Genomic DNA, 16,984 nt, shown 5'->3' on the forward strand with positions numbered 1-16,984 from the left:
CAAAGGCTTTAATTAGTCTCCCATCTTCTTCACTTGCTACCTTCGTCGCAAGCTAAGAACGGGTACCCAACCTTCCCTGTTAATCACATCTTTTCCGTTGGTCGACTCCACTCGGAACTTAGCCAGTGAGTTGCATTTCCATTAGATTCAGCCTGTCATGTTGGGAGACGATTCACTGATGCACGATTGCTCCCCTAGCGATGCTCGTCCTCCCTGGATCTTCCTCTATCACTCCCTCCCGTCGAACCACCCTTCTCAAGCTCTTCCAGGCTGAGATCCCTTCCATCACTTCCATTGATGCGGTCCACCTTCACTTGGTGAACCCCGCGTCTTCGGACTCTTCGGCCCTTCTCGCAGACGATAAATCTAAAGAGCGAGCCATTCTCAATTCTCTGTTGGCTTACGGCGACTATGATCAACTGGACACAACCAAGGCCTTTGTCGATGCCGAGTTCAAGCACAGCGAGGGTGACAACACCTTTGCCCTTTACATCCTTCCTCGAGCTGGAACCATCTCCCCCTGGTCCTCCAAAGCTACCGACATTGCCAAGATTTGTCGACTTGGAGACCACGTCGCTCGTCTGGAGCGAGGTGCTCTTTACATCTTCACTTCGTCCGCTCCGCTCAAGCTTCCCTCCTTACGAGCTCACCTCCACTTCATCCACGACCGAATGACTCAACTCGTTCACACTTCCCTTCCCGCCGCCGCCGTTGTCTTCCCTCCTACACCTCCTCACCCATCACCTCTCATCACTGTGCCCATCATCGGTGCGTCCGACCCTCATGCTGTCCTTGGCGAAGCCAACGCTCGACTGGGTCTCGCTTTATCCGACACTGAAATTCCTTATCTCGTCGACTCGTTCCTCGCTGCTGGTCGAAACCCTACCGATGCCGAGCTCTTCATGTTCGCTCAGGTCAACTCTGAACATTGCAGACACAAGATCTTCAATGCCAAGTGGACTATCGATGGAAAGGACAAGGAGAACAGCTTGTTCGGGATGATCAGGAACACGGAGAAGGTCGTCCAATCAGCTGGTACTTTGTCAGCTTATGAGGATAATGCGGCTGTAATGGACGGATACGAGGCACCCAGATTTGCTGTTGGAGGCAAGGAGAACCACTCATATGAGGCGAGAAACGAGGTCATGCCTATCCTGATCAAGGTGGAGACACACAATCACCCTACTGCTGTCTCACCTTACCCTGGTGCGGCTACTGGTTCTGGAGGTGAGATCAGAGATGAAGGTGCAACAGGTCGTGGATCTCGACCTAAGGCTGGTTTGGCTGGATACACCACTTCCGACCTTTTGATTCCCGACTTCGTTCAACCTTGGGAGTCGGATATCGGCAGACCGGCTCACATTGCGTCTGCCTTCGACATCATGATCGAAGCTCCTCTCGGTGCTGCTGCGTTTAACAACGAATTTGGTCGACCTGCTCTCGGAGGTTACTTCAGAACTTTCCTCATGTCGGTCCCTTCTGCCAGTGGAGAGGAGGAATGGAGAGGTTACCACAAGCCTATCATGATTGCTGGTGGTCTGGGTAACGTCCGACCTCAGTACGCCAGAAAGGACAAAATCACACCCGGTGCCAAAGTCATCGTTCTCGGTGGACCCGGTATGCTTATCGGTCTAGGTGGAGGAGCTGCTAGTTCCATGGCCAGTGGAGCGAGCTCGGCCGACCTTGACTTCGCTTCAGTCCAACGAGAGAACCCCGAGATGGAGCGAAGATGTCAACAAGTCATTGACTCTTGTGTCAACCGAGGAGATGGACCCGGCAATCCTATCCAATCTATCCACGATGTTGGTGCCGGTGGTCTGTCAAACGCCTTGCCTGAACTTGTCCACGACTCCGGCCTCGGTGCTGTCTTCGAAATCAGAGATGTTCTCGTCGACGACCCCGGCATGTCCCCTATGGAAATATGGTGTAACGAGAGTCAAGAGCGATACGTCCTCGCTGTTGGTCCCGAAGACCTTCCCGCGTTCGAGGCAATTGCCAAGCGAGAGAGATGCCCCTTCTCCGTTGTTGGTATCGCTACTGAGGAAGAAAGACTTGTGGTGAAGGACCGACTTTTGGGCGACAACGTTATCGATATCTCAATGTCTGTTCTTTTCGGCAAACCCCCTCGGATGCACCGACAAGCTCAATCGATCGACCCCAAGCGAGACCAATTCGACTCTTCCCTCTTCACCTACCTTCCCGTGTACAAGGGTGCACCTACCACTTCCCTCCTTGCCGAGACCGTTAACCGTGTTCTTCGACTGCCCAGTGTTGGATCCAAATCGTTCCTCATCACTATTGGCGATCGGTCAATCACCGGTCTTGTCACCCGAGACCAAATGGTTGGCCCTTGGCAAGTCCCAGTCGCCGACGTCGCCGTCACCCAATCCGCCTACGGATTTGATGTCACTGTCGGTGAGGCTATGGCCATGGGCGAACGAACCCCTCTCGCTCTCCTTAACGCCGGTGCTTCTGCTCGAATGGCAATTGCCGAGTCTCTTACCAACCTTGCGGCTGCTTCTGTCGAGGACATCACCAAGATCAAGCTCAGTGCAAACTGGATGTCAGCTGCTTCGCACGAGGGCGAAGGCGCGAAGCTGTACGAGGCTGTTCAAGCGGTCGGTATGGATCTCTGCCCCAAGCTTGGCGTCGGAGTTCCAGTTGGCAAGGACTCCATGTCTATGTCGATGAAGTGGGCTGGCGAGAAGGGAGAGAAGAACCAAGTCACTGCACCTCTCTCGCTCATCGTTACTGCTTTCGCTCCTGTGGACCACGTCGAGAGAACCTGGACACCCCAGCTTCAAACCGATGTCGGAGACAGCGTCTTGGTATTCGTCGACCTTGCACGGGGCAGGCAAAGGCTTGGTGGTTCCGCTCTTGCTCAAGTGTTCAAGCAACTCGGAGCGGAGGCTCCGGATGTTGAGGAGGCTGCGGATGTCCGATCATTCTTCGCTGCTGTTCAGTCATTGAAATCTACCGATACCGTTCTCGCGTACCACGACCGATCGGATGGTGGTCTTTTCACTACCCTCGTCGAGATGGCGTTTGCCGGTCGATCAGGTATCGAGGTCTCACTTGACGCGATCAGCAGCAATGGCGACGCAATCGCATCACTCTTCAACGAGGAGCTCGGAGCGGTCTTGCAGGTCAAGAACTCGGAGATCACCAACTTTACCGACGCTTTCGTCAAGGCCGGTTTCCCCACCCGACACATCCATGTCATCGGTAAGGTCCTCGGCAGGAAGGATCAATCCATCAACCTCATTCACAATTCGGAATCGATCTACACTTCAACACGAGGTCAACTGCAACAATTGTGGGCGGAGTCTTCGTACAAGATGCAAGCTATCCGAGATGAGCCTCACGGCGCCAAGGAGGAGTTTGACGCTATTCTCGACGATGAGGATGAGGGTATCACATTCGAGGTTCCCTTCCGTTTCTTGCCCGACGTCAAAGCGGACAGCCGACTTTCCACCCCCCCGCGAGTCGCTATCCTCCGAGAACAGGGTGTTAACGGACACATCGAGATGGCCTGGGCATTCCACGCTGCTGGCTTCGAGGCCATCGACGTCCACATGTCCGACATCATCTCCTCTCGAGTATCCCTCTCATCGTTCGCCGGTATCGCCGCTTGCGGTGGATTCTCCTATGGTGACGTTCTCGGTGCCGGTAACGGTTGGGGTCAATCGGTTCTTCTCAACGATGTTGCTCGAACAGAGTTCGAGGCGTTCTTCAAGCGAGAAGACACTTTCGCGTTGGGTGTGTGTAACGGATGTCAATTCTTCTCACAACTCAAGGAGATCATTCCCGGTGCCGAGAACTGGCCGGCATTCAAGGCGAACCGATCGGAGAGATTTGAAGGTCGAGTTGCTTCTGTCGCCATCTCCTCTGCTGCGGCCGAACAATCGCTCTTCTTCAGCGATATGGCGGGAACAGTCATCCCTGTTGCTGTCGCTCACGGAGAAGGTAGAGCGTCATTCGCCACCCCCTCGGACTTGGTAGCATTGAACGAAGCCAATCTTATCCCTGTTCGATACGTCAACAGCAAGAAAGAAGTCGCGACGCAATACCCGCAAAACCCGAACGGCAGTCCAGAGGGAATCGCGGCGGTATCAACTCCCTCAGGTAGAGTATTGGCGATCATGCCCCATCCCGAACGAGTGGTAGCGCGGGTGAGCAACTCGTGGTTCCCTCAGGAATTGGGTAAGAGTTCGGAAGGAAAAGGACCTTGGTTCAGATTGTTCCAGAATGCGTACAAGTTTGCGACCGAGCAGAAGAAGTAGGGCGGCGCGTGTGAAATAGGAAGCGTTAGCAAAATAGAGCAAGGTCAAGGTTGTGCGTGTGGTGTAGATAATATGGGTTTCTTTGTCAATATCGAACGAGTTTGGGTTCATCATGCATCAGATTGTGTCGGAATGTGATTTGGATGATAGAATGCGGAGCACGACTGAGTCGGAAAGGCTAAACCTGCTACTCTCACTAACTTACCCACTGGAGGATCGTCTTGTATCTCTTTGAGAAACCCCCGAACCATGAGCTGTTTCCCTCGACAAGGTAAACTTCTGCGACCTCAGTCCTGCAAATCATATTCCAGGTACTTTTCCCTCATATGAATCATGGATCGATAGCATCATCAATACTTTCTGTTTCTCAAACTGATTTTGTTTGTCTACCCTGCCCGACTCTGCTACTTTAGTTCTTTCGCTGTACTTTTCTTCCCCTTTTTCCCCTTCTTCAGACCCATCTTCTCTCTCGCCTTCTCCCTCGCCTCTTCCCTCCTCTGCTTCTCTCGAAGGGCGATCTGGGCTGGTGTGAGGGGTATATCTTCTTCTCGTACACCGTGAGCACCGATTGATGCGCCGCGAATACGGATTCGACCGTCGGACAATGTTTCGGTAATGACGGGGGAAGCGGCGGGACGGTATTTGAATTCTTCAGAGTAGCTACGTGGGTGGAGGGGCGGTGGGGCAGGTAGTATGTAAGATGAGGGGGAGTGGGTGCGTGCGTAGATCGATGTGGGACGAACGAAGGGTGGGCAGTTCATCAAGAAGGAGTGAGGGGACGCGGACAAGAATGAGCGAAGATAGATGGGAGGAAATGAAATGTCAGCTGTTGTATCTTGTCTCGTCTTTTCAGAACCATCATTATCGTCCATCTAGCTCAAATTGGGAGATGGCGCAAACTTGACCAGTCTGACAGGCGACATTTGCAAGAGACGACACAAACCAGACATTGGACTTGGAACTCGTATGGTCCTCACCATCATATTAACCATACTATAGGCACGTCTGACACTCACCGACTGGCATAGATGACATCAGGCTTCTTCCCTCCCAGCCCCAAGCCAATCTTGCCAAGATGAACAGAGATCCATCCCATCCCTATCAAAGCTACGATCAACAACAATCTCTTCCACCAAGGTGGAGGAGGTCGGTTGAATTCTGCTCGTACAGCAGATCGGAGTGGACGATACGATGGATCACGAGGTCTTCGATTGTAGTCATCGTCATCGTTATCGTCGAGAGTTGGGGAGGAAGGTTGAGGAGGAAACGTTTGGTTATGCGAAGGAGAAGAAGGTCGAGAAGAGGTGGGAAGCGGTTGGTAGGATGATGACATTTTCAGTATCGGTGTCGCCGGGTGCTTGGCTTGAATGACGAGGTGTTGAAGGTTTTGGTGAGATCGGCCTGAAACGACAGCTCAACTTGACTCGACTCGTGACGGGCGATGGCAAAATTGCGCTTCGAAGCAAGTGTCGTTAGCTCCTGATTAGTGGTGATGAACGAAATGAAGTCGAATGCACGAGTATTCTCGAAAGTCGAACTCCGGCAGCACCACGCGAACGCGACGTCTGCTGAAATCCGAGTGGCGGTGCTTCGTACTGTGGCTGCTCGGAACAGCTTTTTCAATCCTCTGACAAGAGCAGACGAAAAGTATGCATCGAGAGCCGAGATTTTGCGTCTGATCAATAAGATGACAGGATGAACAACTGACTATTGCTACATCTAGACAGTGCATCCTGCTATTGTTGCCAATTATATCTTCAATCGCCTGCCTCGCAATATCCAAGCCACCCCACACACAGCCCACGTATAGACCCCCACAACTCCCAACCCGACCATCTTCGAAGCGTACATAGTCTCCATACTAACATTCACCAAGCCCGTCAACAGATTCGCAACGAGAAAGACGACGAGACCGTTCTTGTTGATCGCTTCCAATAATGGTGGTATGTGAGATTCGGGAAGGATAAGCTCTAGAAGCAAGTTGCCGAAGAGGAAGGTTGTATTATATGCTACTACCCAGAAAACATAGGGTGTATTTGCCTGCACCAATGTTATGATCAGCTCTTTCTTCGCCCACTTACGGGAGAATTCTCAAGCAGCTGAGGACACTCACGAGACGTCTTGACACTTCTCCACCTACCAATCGACTACCTCCCAAAGCACACCACCATGCCACGCCATACCCAAACAACTCTAGCACCAATTCTGTCCTCCTTTTCTCGTAATGACTCCGAGCATGCTCCTCCGCCGAAAGGGTAACCACCGTCTTGTGTGGTGGTGGTTCAGTCAGACGAAGGACATGTTCGCCAGTTTCGACACCGATGAGGAAAATTGTAAGGTAGCCAGGTAAGGACGAGATGCCTTCTTTGTTGGCGGCAAGGATGTTGGGTCGAGAAGGAGATAGAAGGAATGGTTGCAAGTTGAAGAGGGTCAACAGTATTTGTTGTACTGATTCATGAGATGTCAGTCGAGCGACATTCCACGGAGATTGGCTTTCAACTCACATAGAGAGATGATCACACCCAGAACACTCCATTTGACCCATTTTCTCAACGGTCGCACAGTCACTCCTAGGACTGGCAGAAAGGCGAGCGTGAAGAAAAAGTTCCAGTGTACACCATACTCTGTCACATGTTCCGGATACTCGACGCCCTTGACCATGAGCAGTCGAATGATACCAAGTACGAGAATTGGTGCTGATTTCCGAAGGGCGATAAGAATGTCGAGAATGGGATTTGATCTGTGTCCTGGAGTGGATGGCGAAAGCGATTTGGTTGAGACGAGGCCGAGCGAGAATACAAATGATCCTACACCTACATCCATCTTTCGTAGTGAACGGTAGATCGTCAGCTACCTTCTGCGACTCATCAGACCGATCTGCTGGACTCACCAGACTCGTCCCAAAATCTTCGCACTTTCCTTGCCAGCGGGGAAAGACCTCGAAGTCCACGGCCAAGATGCAGATTACCGTCATGATGATCATATGTGCTCGATAGATCGACAAGAATGGTAATCTCTGTTTCTCAGAGCTGCCACTCCTTCCTCCTGCGCTCGACGATCCTCTATTTGTTCGTGTAGGATAATCTCTTGGCGATATAGTTGCCTGATCATAACCTAGTTCTGGGAATTCGGGAGTCGGGAGGATATCAACAGTGTGCGCATCAGGACTAGGTTGAGGGGATAATCTCCTTTTATTCAATCTCGATCCAGCATATGCCAGCGGGTCTTCAACAGATAGCGCTGAAGGCGAGGGAGACATCGGTGAAGAAGAATGGGAAGAGATAAGACCTGTCACTTGAGAAGGAAGTTTGATCGGTGTCGCGTGGGTTGAACTCGACGCAGATGCATGTTCGGCTGGTTCTTCATCCGAATCAGACTCGTCGAGCCATTGTCCCGCTGATTTCCTCTGTCGTCTCGGGACATGATCGCCGTTGATGTTTGAGTAGAGCACAGATGATTGTGGAGTGGATCTGGTGAAGTGGAAAAGAGCTGAAACGGTGCTGAGTGTTACGTTGAAGAGGATTGGCCAGGTGGAAGCTGTCGTCACGCCTATGACGAACGGAAGGACAGATGTGAGAAAGTCGATCGTGAAGCTCGCCCTGGAACGACGAGAGATTGTCGCATAGAGTAGGTAGGACGTCTATATAATCCGACGAGACCGGTCAGCTTGCTGTGACGGAGACGACGCAGCTGCCACTCACCCATGCGACCAGACTGACGGCGTTGATGCTCCAGATGGAAGCGCCGGGATTGTCGGCTACGAAAGCTTCTTTGGCACTTTTGTAGTCTGACATTGTGCGATAGTGTTAGATTCGTGCTATATCTCGACCATTGTAGCCTTACTACCGGACCAGTATCTTACAGAGTCGAACAGTCGAAGATAATAATCATATAACATTGCAACAACGACCTTCCTCCACTTTGTCGCTCACGCAACTTGATCTTGCCTCCACCTTCGCGCTGTAAGTGAGATGCGACCTGCCACCCGGTCTAAAACGCCGTACTGCCGGACACTTACCACCGGACGGGATCAAATCCCCCCTTGACTCCCCCTCCCCCAGCCAAGTTGAACTTAGTCGTTTTCAACCAACTCTCCTCCCACTTGTCCTGTCCATTCCACCGTACATCGTCTCGCTTGTCGAATTCACCTGGTGTATGTTTAGACGTTCCCTTTGTCAATTACAACAATCAATCTTACAACCTGTATATCATCTTACACCATCAGCGACACCCTCTTTACATCGAAAGCTTGCTTCCTCAGCCCATATATCCTATTTTCACTCTAAAGTTGGGAATTTCACCACTTTGACTTTTCGAAACATCACGGTTGGACGCGTCAACATCACCGCCAAAATGTCAACGTCAATTTCAACATCAGGAGCCGATGAGATGGCAGTCGTCGCGCCAAATCTCGAATCCACAGCTATCACTCAAGCTTCACATGCGCCACAAGTAGAGGATGAAAATATGAGTAGCGATGATGATGTACCATTGAAGAAGAAGACAAATGGTGCAGGGCAGAAGAGAGCTGGTGGCGGAGGCAGTAGTAGTAGTGATGATGAGAAGCCCTTGGTGAGTAACCAAATAATAATGGTGATCAAGTTCTCGGCTGACTTTCATGAGTTGCAGAGTAAGAAGCCTCGAACTTCGACTGGAGCTGCAGCCAAGAAGAGGAGAATTATTGCAAGCGATAGCGAGGAGAGTGATGCAGGACCTTCCGTCAAAAAGGAGCTCGCACCCACAGTGCGTAATACTCCATCAATATACAAGTATAACAGCTCACTTGAACACATTATAGCCAAAGACGAACGGTGCTTCTAAACCTCGTTCTTCCAATGCTAAGAAGGAGATATCGTATTCCGAATCTGACCTATCAGAAGATGAGCGCCCGCTGGCTAAGAAGAAGGCTACGCCGAAAGGTGCACCAGTCACGAATGGGAATGGAAAGCCCAAGTCTAAGCCTAAGAAGCCAGTCACCAGCGAATCAGAGTCGGAACCTTCGCCTTCAGAAGAATCATCTGAAGACGAGAAACCCCTCGCGAAGAAGAAACCTGCTGCTAAACCGAGAAAGAGTGCAAGCTCAGCCGTGGCAACTCCGGCCACGAAGAAGAAGACCACGATAGTGAAGGCTGAGGTCGATAGCGATGATGACGAGGTGCCACTTGCGAAAGGCAAAGGAGCAAAGGGAAAATCAAAGGTCGAAGATAAGAAGCCAATTGTCAAGAAGGAGAAAAAGGTGAAAGAGTGAGTTTTGCCTATCCAGTGGAAGGCATGCGAATTGTGCTGACGAGAGAATGGCCACAGGGAGGAGGAAGACGAGGACAAGTTCAAATGGTGGGAGCAGCAAGAAGCTTTGGGCGATGGCGAAGTCAAGTGGACGACATTTGAGCATAATGCTGTGCTCTTCCCTCCGCCTTATATCCCTCTGCCCAAGAATGTGAAGATGAAGTACGATGGTGCGTGCATTCCCACTGAGGTGTTCAACAAGATCTCGCTCGAGCTGATTCGTCTTCTACTGTGACAGGTGTACCCCTCACCCTTCCACCAGAGTCAGAAGAAGTTGCTGGTTTCTTCGGCGCTATGATCGAAACCGACCACGCTCAAGATGCCAAATTCAGAGAAAACTTCTTCCGGGATTTCAAGGGCGTTCTAGAGAAATATCCCCCAAAAGAGGATGTCAAGGTGAAGACTCTGGAGAAGTGCGACTTCAAACCCATGTTTGAGCATTTCGAGAGGGAAAAGGAGAAGAAGAAGGCTATGACCAAGGATGAGAAGAAGGCGTGAGTATCTGTGCAAATCACTTGCCATGGGGTGATCGCTGATATGAGCGTGGCGCACTTACAGAATCAAAGACGCCAAGGACAAGATGGAAGCACCGTATCTATTCGCGATGGTTGATGGGCGAAAAGAGAAAGTCGGCAACTTCAGAGCGGAACCTCCAGGACTATTCAGAGGTCGTGGTGAACATCCCAAGAAGGGGACATTGAAGGTGAGCTAGACTGCTCGAACAACCTTCGCCACCAGGTGACTGACTCCCATGATAGCACCGATTACGCCCAGAAGATATCGTTCTGAACATCGGCAAGGATGCGCCGATACCGAAGGCCAACATTCCTGGAAATTGGAAGGGCATTCAACATGATAATACTGTCACATGGCTCGCCCACTGGAAGGAAAATGTCAACGGGAATGCCAAATATGTCTTCTTGTCCGCTGGAAGTTCATGGAAGGGACAAAGCGACAGAGCCAAGTTCGAGAAGGCTCGGGAGCTTATTGTGAGTGGCGAAGTCTACCCTAATGATCCGTCCGCTGACAACTCATGCAGAAACACGTTGACAAGATCCGAAAAGATTATACGGAAGATCTAAAATCGAAAGTTATGGCAGACCGACAACGAGCAACAGCTCTCTACTTCATCGATCGACTGGCTCTTCGTGCGGGTAACGAGAAAGGAGAAGACGAGGCCGATACTGTCGGTTGTTGTTCGCTTCGATACGAGCACGTCACGTTATCACCACCGAACAAGGTCATTTTTGATTTCTTGGGTAAAGACTCCATGAGATTCCACCAGGAAGTCGAAGTGGATAACCAGGTATTCAAGAATATCAAGCTGTTCAAGGCAGAACCAAAGAAGAAGGGAGACGACCTGTTCGATAGACTGACTGTGAGTTCGACGTAGGGCCCAAGCTCGAAGTTTACTGGCTGATGATCGTCTACAGACCACGCTTCTCAACAAACACCTCAACAGCATGATGCCAGGGCTTACTGCCAAGGTGTTCCGTACCTACAACGCTTCTTGGACGTTCCAACAGCAACTGAAGAACACGCCTAAGAACGGCACCGTGGCTGAGAAAATTGCAGCCTACAACACGGCGAACAGAGATGTTGCCATCCTGTGTAACCATCAAAAGACCGTCAGTAAAGGATTCGAGGCTTCGTTCGCCAAGGCAGAGGACAAGGTGAGTCGGATGTCCTTTCAGGTTGCAAAAATGAGTAGAAGCTGATGGCCAACAGATTCGAGCCTTGAAATATCAGCGTATGAAGCTGCGCCTTCAACTCTTCTCTTTGGACCCCAAGATCAAGAAGAAGCGACCTGAGCTTGCCGAAGACGAGTCTGACCTCGACGAGGACTTCTTTGAGCGACATGAAACTGAATTGATGGAGAAAGCTTTGGATGCTGCCAGGAAGAAGCATGAAAAGGACAACGTGAAGCTTGAAGAGGAGGGTCAGTCGAAGAAGGGAAAAGCAGATCTTGACGAGCGATTAAAGGAGATCAAGGCAGAATTCAAGGAGTTGAAGAAGGAGAGAAAGTCAAAGAAGGTTGAGCCTAGGAAGGGAGCGACGGATGAGAAGCTGCTCGAGCAGATTGGCAAGATGGATGAGAGAATAGCGACGGCCAGAGTCCAGCTGGAGGATAGAGACAAGTTGAAGGATGTCGCTTTGGGTACCTCTAAGATCAATTATATTGTGAGTGTGACTGGCTGAGCCGTGCATAAGCTGTTGCTGATACATGTGTGTCTCATAGGATCCTCGATTGACCGTTGCATGGGCCAAGAAGTACGACGTCCCACTTGAGAAGCTGTTCTCGAAGACATTGTGAGTGTATCTGCGCGCGATGTGTGAGGGTTAGAGGCTAATCAGCTTCACTCGCAGACGGGAAAAGTTCCCTTGGGCTGAAGCAGAGGCTGATGCCAAGTGGGTGTTCTAAGGACGGGTAGCATGGCATAGCATTGTGATAGCATTCATAGGATTCATGCATTCAGACGAGAGTGTTGTTTATGCATCATGAATGGGATAAGAAGCATTACCAACTACCAAATGGCTTTGATTTGATTCGCCGGTTAACTGTGCCAGAATTAATTCGGCCATCTTCGGCGTTTTCAAATCGGGCGCGATCGGATGCTTCTCATTGGCACTTTGTTACAGAGGCAAGCAACGACGACTCTCTCATCTCATCTCGATACTTTACTATTACGTCTCATTGTCATTCACCACTCATCCTTCTGTCGAGCTAGCCCAATATGATGTCCATCTCTAGAGCTAGGGCTTCAGCCATCGCCAGATCAGTACAACACCAATCGAAGAGAGGTTATGTGGTAGCTTCTCAAACGCATCGAGCTAGCGAAGCCACAGTGAGTTTCATCTCGATCGACGGCGGGATATTTTTTGGTTGTGATGTTGCCGCTTTGCGAAAGATTATTGGGATGATTGTCACATCAGAAGCATCTTGGGACCGTCTCGCCACTGCCTAATGAGAAAGGAGACAGCATTGCTCGATCTTAGTGCACAAATACCGGGGGCGGAAAGTTGCGACGCGATCGACGAAATGTTGCTGATCACTTTTTTCCGTCGCCGCCTTCTAGAACTTTGGTCAACACAAGGGATACCCTGTCATTGACCACGAGTTCGATGCTGTCGTAGTGTGAGTCGAATGCTCCAATTGCCCGACATTCCAAGCGGTGGCAAGAAGCTGACTTTGCGATTTAGTGGTGCTGGTGGTGCTGGTCTTCGAGCAGCGTTTGGCCTCGGTGAGTACCCCTCGTTAGACGACACGAAGTCTTAACGACGGGACAGCGTGCTGATATTTCACGATCGACACAGCCGAGGGAGGTCTCAAGACTGCTTGTATTACCAAACTCTTCCCTACAAGAAGTCATACCGTCGCCGCTCAAGGTGGTGTCAATGCTGCTCTGGGAAACATGACAGAGGATGATTGGAGATGGCACATGTGAGTGGGCTTCCTTCCCATTTGAAGATGCAGTGTTATGTGTGGTGTTAGCGAGATTCACGAGAGAAATGGTCACTCGTACGGTCGATCGATGGAGGAATGTTCTGTCCACAAGCTGACTCACCATTCCATCAGGTACGACACTGTGAAGGGTTCCGATTGGTTAGGTGACCAGGACGCTATCCATTACATGTGTAGGGAAGCACCCAACACCGTCATTGAGGTGAGCTTAGCTGTCCAAGTCGAGATTCGCGGAGCCACAAGCTGACGTATACACTACAGCTTGAGCACTTCGGTGTCCCATTCTCGCGAACCAAGGAGGGCAAGATCTACCAACGAGCCTTCGGTGGTCAATCTCTTAACTTCGGAAAGGGTGGACAAGCCTACCGATGTGCCGCCGCTGCCGACCGAACAGGTCACGCTATCCTTCACACTCTTTACGGTCAATCCCTCCGACACAACACCAACTTCTTCATCGAGTACTTTGCCCTCGACCTCCTCATGCAAGATGGCGAATGTGTCGGTGTGATCGCTCTCAACATGGAGGACGGAACATTGCACAGATTTAGAAGTCACAAGACTGTTTTGGCCACCGGTGGTTACGGTCGTGCCTACTTCTCGTGTACCAGTGCACACACCTGTTCAGGTGACGGAAATGCGATGGTCGTCAGAGCGGGATTGCCCTTGCAGGATTTGGAGTTCGTCCAATTCCACCCTACCGGTATCTACGGTGCAGGTTGTTTGATCACAGAGGGTTAGTCAGCTTCGCATCGCGAGAATCTGTGCGAGCATCAAGCTGACGAATACCGTATTGTACAGGTTCCCGAGGTGAAGGTGGTTACCTCCTCAACTCTCAGGGTGAACGATTCATGGAGCGATACGCCCCTACCGCTAAGGACTTGGCCTCTCGAGACGTTGTCTCCCGATCAATGACCCTTGAGATCCGAGAGGGTCGAGGTGTCGGACCTGAGAAGGACCACATCTTCTTGCAACTCAGCCATCTCCCTCCTGATATTCTCCACGAGCGACTCCCCGGTATCTCAGAGACCGCCGCCATCTTCGCCGGTGTCGACGTCACCAAGGAGCCCATCCCCGTCTTGCCCACCGTCCACTACAAGTGAGTTGGCGAGAGTTTGATGTCTGTGTAGCCAGAAGCTGACTGTTCGTCACTTTTTAGCATGGGTGGTATTCCCACCAAGTACACTGGTGAGGTCCTCACCGTTGACAAGGACGGCAAGGACAAGGTCGTTCCCGGTCTTTACGCTGCTGGTGAAGCCGCTTGTGTCTCCGTCCACGGTGCCAACCGACTCGGTGCCAACTCTCTTCTCGACATTGTCGTCTTCGGCCGAGCGTGTGCCAACCACATCAGGGAGACTCTCAAGCCCAACACACCTCACGGACCATTGAAGGATGACTTGGGTAAAGAGTCTATCGCCGAGCTCGACAAGATCAGAAACGCCAGCGGACCTTTGCCCACAGCTCAGATCAGACTTAACATGCAAAAGACCATGCAGACCGATGCTGCTGTGTTCAGGTGAGTGACGCCTCTTCATAGGTCAAAAGCATGCAGTGACTCGTTGCTGATCGTCAATGTAGAACCCAAGAGTCTTTGGACGAGGGTGTGAAGAAGATGACCGAGGTTTACAAGTCGTACAACCAAGTTGGTATCAAGGACCGAAGCATGATCTGGAACTCGTAAGTTGGATTTGCGTCTGCCACAAGGAACAGAGACTGATGAGATGTGCTATTAGCGACCTCGTCGAGACCCTTGAGCTCAGGAACATTATGCAAAACGCCATGCAGACTGTTGTTTCCGCCGCTGCCCGAAAGGAGTCTCGAGGTGCCCACGCCCGAGAGGACTTCCCTGACCGAGACGAGTGAGTGTGAAGCTGGGATCTTAAAGCGAGCAGAATGCTGATCCTATCTTATTTGTAGCGACAACTGGATGAAGCACACTCTCTCCTTCCAGCACGACCCCGAATCACCAAAGGTCGACCTTCAATACCGACGTGTCGTTGCTAACACTTTGGACGAGGCAGAGTGCAAGCCCGTTCCTCCATTCAAGAGGTGAGTTTCCGCTGTGATCGTAATGCCATTTGAGGATATAAGGCTGATGGTGTTCCCCGTTGCAGAACTTACTAAGGGATCTCATTAGTGTGTGGGGAGAAGGATAAGGATCAAGTTTTGGGTTGTGTGTTTGTGAGGTGGACCGACCAATGTTTTTATGGTGTCTGTCATGCATTTCATCTATATCAATATGTGTTGCGGGGTGACTGCTGGACGTCGTTACACATGAGATCGAAGGTCAGTGGATGTGCTCGGCCGTACGGGTTGTCTGGAGCTGTGGTTTGCCCGAGCGGGAAGCACGACAATGGTGACCAAACCGAGTACACAAATCGAAGTGCAATATGCACCTCCGTCTCACATTGCCAGACTAGATTTTGTAGCCAAGTGGTAGATCTGTTCTTAAACTCAAAGTGCTCCTCGTTTGATCCCCATCCCTGGAGAAGGAATAAATCATACATATATCCTCTCGCTCTATCTGACCGAAACCCAACGCGACCGAACCAAGCAGTAAAGAACAACTATTGCCCTCTACCTCGTCCACCGAAACCACCTCTACCACCTCTCGGCGCACCACGACCGCCGCTAAACCCTCCACCACCAAATCCACCTCGACCGCCAGCACCGGGAGGACCGCCTCGCGAGCTGAATCCACCTCGACCACCACGAGGGGCGAAACCTCCTCGTCCACCACGACCGGGAGGTCCACCTCGACCACCGCCTCGGGGAGCTCCTCGACCACCACCACGGGCACCGCCTCGTTCTGCGAGGAGACAGGGGATCAGTACGGGTAAATGACTAACGGTCTAGGTGTGATGCGAAAGTGAAGGAAGACTACTCACTCTCGACTGTTGAGCAGAAAGCAGTGTACAAGGCAGAGCATGAACGAGCATCGAACAGAGCGGCGATCGATGTAGGTTGTGATGAGAGACCGGAAGGTGAGTGGGCAAGAAGTAAGGGAGAAGAGATACAAATCGTTAGCAAATTGTCCAGAACCCACTCAGACCCAACTGTCGTGGAAGTTGATAGCTAGTGCTGACGCATATCGAATCGCTCTTTGACTCACCCTTACCACCTGCTGTCTTTGGCTTTGGCAAGAACCTCTCTATCGGCAACAATTTCTCTCCAGAGATATAAACCTTGTCCTCCTTCTTGAAACTCGTTGCCAACATTCCAGAATCCATCTTTACCGTGAAATAAACCTCGTTGATGGGACCCAAGATCTCGTCGACTTTGCCGATTTGGGTTTTGTTTTGGAGGTAGATGGGTGCGTTGAAGTATGGGATTTTGGTGGGTGTCACGAGGGAACAGAGCATTTCTGATTCGACAGGGTGAAGGAATGATCCGATCTCTGCGAGGTGCACGCACACAAATGATAGTTGAGGGAAGGGCGAGGGACAAGAATTAGGCCATGATAGTCGATATGAGTCACACAAGGGAGGGAGGACAAGATAGTTGACTCGCATCAGTACATCGCCCTGCTACACCTTGTGCCCATTCGTGAAATACACCCACCAAGCACACTCTCGGGAGGTCCGAAATCTCTTTGTCCAAATCCACCACGACCGCCACCTCTGCCGCCGCCGCCGCCTGGAACAAAGCCGAGCATGACATCAGCTATCATTCTCCTCGATCGAGTTCGATTAATGGTACAGCTGACGAGTGATCACTCACCTCTGAAACCACCTCGTCCACCTCTATCACCCCCACCTCCTCTTGAGAATCCACCTCGTCCGCTCATTTTGAAATTTCCTTCTTATAACTCTTGATTTGTCCTATACCGTTTCTAGTCCGCCGAATCTATCGGTGGTTTACTTTGTCAATCGAGCTTCGAGGTTGCGAGGTAGATGAGTGAAGCACTGACTACTAATACTACTGCTGATATTGTTGTTCAATGCTATACTACTAC

At 51.1% G+C, this 16,984-nt stretch overlaps 6 protein-coding genes across 6 annotated transcripts; 3 read left to right on the plus strand and 3 right to left on the minus strand.

The window, feature by feature from the left end:
* Positions 1–200: 200 nt before the first annotated feature.
* CI109_104007 (phosphoribosylformylglycinamidine synthase) lies at positions 201–4,283 on the plus strand (the record flags this gene model as incomplete). Its single annotated transcript, XM_032005263.1, has 1 exon — positions 201–4,283. One exon carries the CDS (start codon positions 201–203, stop codon positions 4,281–4,283), a length of 4,083 nt encoding a protein of 1,360 aa, XP_031860497.1.
* A 404-nt stretch (positions 4,284–4,687) lies between these two features.
* Positions 4,688–5,616, minus strand: CI109_104008 (uncharacterized protein; the record flags this gene model as incomplete). Its single annotated transcript, XM_032005262.1, has 2 exons — positions 4,688–4,943; positions 5,300–5,616. 2 exons carry the CDS (start codon positions 5,614–5,616, stop codon positions 4,688–4,690), a joined length of 573 nt encoding a protein of 190 aa, XP_031860496.1.
* A 416-nt stretch (positions 5,617–6,032) lies between these two features.
* CI109_104009 (uncharacterized protein) lies at positions 6,033–8,077 on the minus strand (the record flags this gene model as incomplete). Its single annotated transcript, XM_032005261.1, has 5 exons — positions 6,033–6,323; positions 6,397–6,731; positions 6,788–7,106; positions 7,174–7,923; positions 7,985–8,077. 5 exons carry the CDS (start codon positions 8,075–8,077, stop codon positions 6,033–6,035), a joined length of 1,788 nt encoding a protein of 595 aa, XP_031860495.1.
* Positions 8,078–8,636: 559 nt separating this feature from the next.
* Positions 8,637–11,991, plus strand: CI109_104010 (uncharacterized protein; the record flags this gene model as incomplete). Its single annotated transcript, XM_032005260.1, has 12 exons — positions 8,637–8,855; positions 8,913–9,026; positions 9,082–9,527; positions 9,588–9,739; positions 9,808–10,063; positions 10,128–10,272; positions 10,328–10,558; positions 10,609–10,947; positions 11,003–11,242; positions 11,298–11,750; positions 11,809–11,879; positions 11,937–11,991. The coding sequence occupies 12 exons, from the start codon at positions 8,637–8,639 to the stop codon at positions 11,989–11,991; spliced, it is 2,721 nt and encodes a 906-aa protein (XP_031860494.1).
* Positions 11,992–12,304: 313 nt separating this feature from the next.
* On the plus strand, positions 12,305–15,153 carry CI109_104011 (succinate dehydrogenase [ubiquinone] flavoprotein subunit, mitochondrial; the record flags this gene model as incomplete). Its single annotated transcript, XM_032005259.1, has 12 exons — positions 12,305–12,415; positions 12,647–12,705; positions 12,771–12,811; positions 12,885–13,011; positions 13,147–13,234; positions 13,294–13,765; positions 13,831–14,128; positions 14,189–14,545; positions 14,608–14,706; positions 14,763–14,888; positions 14,947–15,078; positions 15,144–15,153. The coding sequence occupies 12 exons, from the start codon at positions 12,305–12,307 to the stop codon at positions 15,151–15,153; spliced, it is 1,920 nt and encodes a 639-aa protein (XP_031860493.1).
* Positions 15,154–15,596: 443 nt separating this feature from the next.
* On the minus strand, positions 15,597–16,816 carry CI109_104012 (uncharacterized protein; the record flags this gene model as incomplete). The annotated part of the gene is made up of 5 exons (XM_032005258.1): positions 15,597–15,838; positions 15,918–16,085; positions 16,142–16,426; positions 16,591–16,665; positions 16,750–16,816. 5 exons carry the CDS (start codon positions 16,814–16,816, stop codon positions 15,597–15,599), a joined length of 837 nt encoding a protein of 278 aa, XP_031860492.1.
* Between the last annotated feature and the right edge of the window lie 168 nt (positions 16,817–16,984).

This window comes from Kwoniella shandongensis, chromosome 7, assembly GCF_008629635.2.
Source record: "Kwoniella shandongensis chromosome 7, complete sequence".
Taxonomy (NCBI): Eukaryota; Fungi; Basidiomycota; class Tremellomycetes; order Tremellales; family Cryptococcaceae; genus Kwoniella; species Kwoniella shandongensis.